General features: G+C 37.9%; 1 protein-coding gene across 1 annotated transcript; it reads left to right on the top strand.

Annotated features, from left to right (window-relative positions):
• The first annotated feature begins 1519 nt into the window (after positions 1-1519).
• Positions 1520-3552, top strand: LOC125024562 (WAS/WASL-interacting protein family member 1-like). Its single transcript, XM_047612364.1, has 2 exons — positions 1520-1671; positions 2910-3552. The coding sequence occupies exons 1-2, from the start codon at positions 1579-1581 to the stop codon at positions 3441-3443; spliced, it is 627 nt and encodes a 208-aa protein (XP_047468320.1). The 5' UTR covers positions 1520-1578; the 3' UTR covers positions 3444-3552.
• The last annotated feature ends 258 nt before the right edge of the window (positions 3553-3810 follow it).

The raw sequence follows: 3810 nt of genomic DNA, 5'->3' as shown, positions 1-3810 counted from the left end.
ATGTCATTTTCGCAGGACTGCAGAAAATCTACGGCTTTTTCTCTACCAGTTGATTTTATTCCACGCGACTGACTCTTAACTCAGTCAAGTAATATTACAGATATAAAAGAAAAATGTGAATAGAAATTGAATTGATAGATAATAGATAAATAAAATCACAAGGAGAAAAAAACATAATATGAGGATGAAAGATCGACTAAAGAGAGCGCAGAGACAAAGCGAAATAACAAAGATGATTTTGGAGGAGAACGAGTGAATAAAGAGAAAATAAATAAAATGAATATTAAATGGTAGAAAGAGGGAATAAAGAGTAAATGAATAAAATAAAGATAAATTAAGATTAAGAGTAAATCAATAAAATAAGATAAAATAAAATCAAGAATGAATTAAGAGGAAATTAAAAAAAAAAAAAGAATGAATGAAGAGTAAATAAACAAAAAATACAATAAAAATGAATAAAAAGGGAAATGAAAAAAAATAAAGAATGAATATAGAGTAAATAAACAAAAGATACAATAAAGAATGAATAAAGAGTAAAAAAAACAAGATAAAAAAAAGAATAAATGAAGAGTAAATAAATAAAATACAAATAATCTAAAATAAAGAGTGAGGCTGATGACTGAGTAATGCATAAATAACAAAGCAAGGTGGATAAGCGAATCAAGAGCAACAGGCACGTGAAACTAGATGAGTAAATGAGTAAGAGTGAGGTAACCAGACCGAGTGAGTAAGCCAAGACCAGCTAGCAAATAAACCGAGATGAATAAGTGGGAAAATCGACGTGGGTAATCGACGTGAGTAAGCCAAGATGGGTGAGTCAACCAATATAAACAAGTAAACCAGCATGAGTAACTGAGTTAACCGATATGAATAAGCCACAAAACCAGTATTATTAAACCAATAGGAGTGAATATGAGTGAGTAAAACGATATGAGTAAGGAAGTAAACCCTTATGAGTCAGTTAAACCAACATGAGTAAGGAAGCAAATGAGTAAACGAGTAAACCAGTGAGTAAAGCCAGTTAGTAAGTAAATCAAGGCAAGTAAGTTTAAGAATGGAGTTGAGTGATTTAGAGAAAGGTAGTTTTATCTTAACAGAAAAAAAAAAAAAATATGAAAGATTATTACGCACGAATGAATAAGTGAGTATAACAAGAATAATAAGTTAACAAAGGAGACAGAGAAGCACACGGAAAGAAAAGTGCAAATGTTAGAATCGTATATCCTTTCCTTTGTCCTTTTTCCTTCATTTTTTCTCCCTCTTCATCCTCTTCCTTGCTTTGTCTTTGTCTTCACTCCGTTGTCGCTTGTGTTTTTCTTATCTTCTTTTTTTTTCTCTCTTCCCCGTCATTTCTTTTTGTTTATAATTTATTTACAATCTCCTTCACGTTCTTTCCCCTCTATATATCCCCGTTTTTATTTTTCTCTTGCTTTCTTACCATTATAAATCACTTCATTTTTTCCTGTCCAGCCTCAAAACAATGACGTCAGAATTAATGCTGCAAAACCGCAAGCAATGTTCGAGGCAGCAACAAGCAATGGAAAACCCGTAGCGAGCGGGTTTTGCCTGCGAAGTAGGATGGTGGGGGAGGAGCCAAAGCAGGCGGCCGCGTATAAAAGGAAGATCACAGCTCTCCCAGTCACACAAACATCCTTCGCTTACAACATGAAGGTGAGTGCTTTCCTGGGTGCCTTGAAACAGAGGCTGTGGCGAGATTGTGGTTGATAGTGAGTAGATTTTTTTAAAAAGAGAAAGAGGATCGGGTGCATTTTCTTCTTTTTGATTTTATCCATGGAGTAGATGTTTCATCAAAAGTAGAACCCATGTCCAAAGGGTCAGCTTAGTATCTTTCATATGTTATATGAGATACCCATATAAGTATGCTTAACGTACCATAAGAGCTTCACTTTCAGCTTATATGACATATTCTAAAAGATCATTTTCTAACATAAAAAAAAAAAAAAAATCTCGCCTTGAAAGACTGTTGCTCTGAAGTAATCTCGTTAAAAGTGCCAGGGGAGGTATTCACGAAAGCTTAAAGGAATATCTTTGACAGTTTAAAGAACTCATGGCAATTTTTGGCTCCAAGATTGTAGAAGTTATCTGTGACTCGGTCCAATGACTGTCCTTAACTATTTCGTCTCAGACTCGTTCTGTTGACACATTTCAAAGGAAACACTTGTGATAATGAAATAAAAATCGATATTCAATGACCCGCAGTTATATAATGCATATAATATCGTACATCTAATATTTGTTTATGTTTACGAGGAACCCTCTAAATTTGTTGTCATTGCGTCAGCTGTGAAGGCGCGCAACGTCACGTGTCTTTGTCGGGGAGGAAACTACAATTAAACATAGAGGAAATAGCTTCATTAAATCTGATCATAAATAAGAAAATGGCATGCAAGTATTCCATATCAAATGTAAAACTGTATAATAGTTGTCGACGTCTATTTATGAGGGTAGGACACCTCTTAAACTTTGTATACAAAATTTACTGTCAATGATATTTTCGTGGTGACAGAAAACAACTGAGTCAGATTTTTTTTTTTCTTTCCTAGACAAATTCCTTTCGTGAATACCGTCCCAGTTTCTGTAAATATATCCTCTACAAAATTTGTAGTCTAGGCCCTTATATCAATATGAAGAATTTCGATGGATTTTCCCTGTTTATATTTCTAATTTCATGGAAAACAGAACTTTACCTATTTCAGTTAATCATGTAGTTCAGATTTCATGAATCTAGCATAAATGCCAACAAAGGATCGGCTGACACAAATGTAATTAAAATGAAGTTAAAGGTTGTTCTGTTCTTCTGAACGCCTGGCGAAGCCTCGCCTGACAGTCACCCGCCCCTAAACTTCAGGGGCATCAAGTCTCTGCTGACGTAATCTCCTGATTTACAGGGTCTCGGGCTTATTCTGTGCTGTGTCCTGGCGGTGGCGTCAGTCGACGGCCAGAGAAAACAGGGAGGTCAGAGATTCTTTCAAGGAGGTGGCGGAGGTTTTCACGGCGGAGGCTTTCCTGGCGGTTTCCCCGGAGGGCAACCTGGCGGTTTCCCTGGTGGTTTCCCCGGAGGGCAACCTGGCGGTTTCCCTGGCGGTTTCCCCGGAGGGCAACCTGGCGGTTTCCCCGGAGGGTTCCCTGGCGGTTTCCCTAGCGCCACAGCCCCACCCGCCACCTGTAGGCGCTGGTGCCGAACTCCAGAACAGCAAGTTTACTGCTGTGAAACGGCATTTGAACCTGAGGCGCCTGTCGGCACCAAGCCACTTAACTGCCCACAAGTCCGTCCCAGCTGTCCACCGGTACGTTTCGGTGCACAAGCACCAGTAACCTGCTCCAGCGACTACAAGTGCGGCGGTGTTGACAAGTGCTGCTTCGACAGGTGTCTGGGAGAACACGTGTGCAAGCCGCCTTCCTTCTATAACCAATTCGGTTGAAAAAGAAAATTCAACATACTTATTGATTCATGTAGTGCCCATGATTAATAAATGTTATTTTTTTTTCTAAAATCTTGATTTCATTTAATGAATGTCCACACTCACTCATCATTGTGGTCTCATTCCCCTATTTTGGCTTAACCATTCACGCAACTTGGTTTACTCTTTCAGTTGCTTTGGTTTACTTATCTTTCCTGTCAGTATTTTCGATTACTTAGTGTGAGTTTGGATTTTACTATCATCATGGAATTTTACTTAATTCCCTTGATTTACTTACTCATCTTGGCTCACTGATTCATCTTGGGTCTAATCACCTACTCGTCTAGATTTGCTCCATATTAATAGCCTCGTTATTTGATTTAGTTCG

Source organism: Penaeus chinensis, chromosome 43 (assembly GCF_019202785.1).
Source record: "Penaeus chinensis breed Huanghai No. 1 chromosome 43, ASM1920278v2, whole genome shotgun sequence".
In the NCBI taxonomy this organism is placed as follows: domain Eukaryota; kingdom Metazoa; phylum Arthropoda; class Malacostraca; order Decapoda; family Penaeidae; genus Penaeus; species Penaeus chinensis.
This window is presented reverse-complemented; position numbering and strand designations above follow the sequence as displayed.

What these genes read in the sequence shown, in the direction of transcription:
- LOC125024562 (XM_047612364.1), top strand. Translation starts at nt 1,579, where the DNA reads ATGGTGGGGGAGGAGCCAAAGCAGGCGGCCGCGTATAAAAGGAAGATC. An exon ending in CCTTCGCTTACAACATGAAG is followed by an intron (nt 1,672 to 2,909) that starts GTGAGTGCTTTC and finishes CCTGATTTACAG; the next exon opens with GGTCTCGGGCTTATTCTGTG.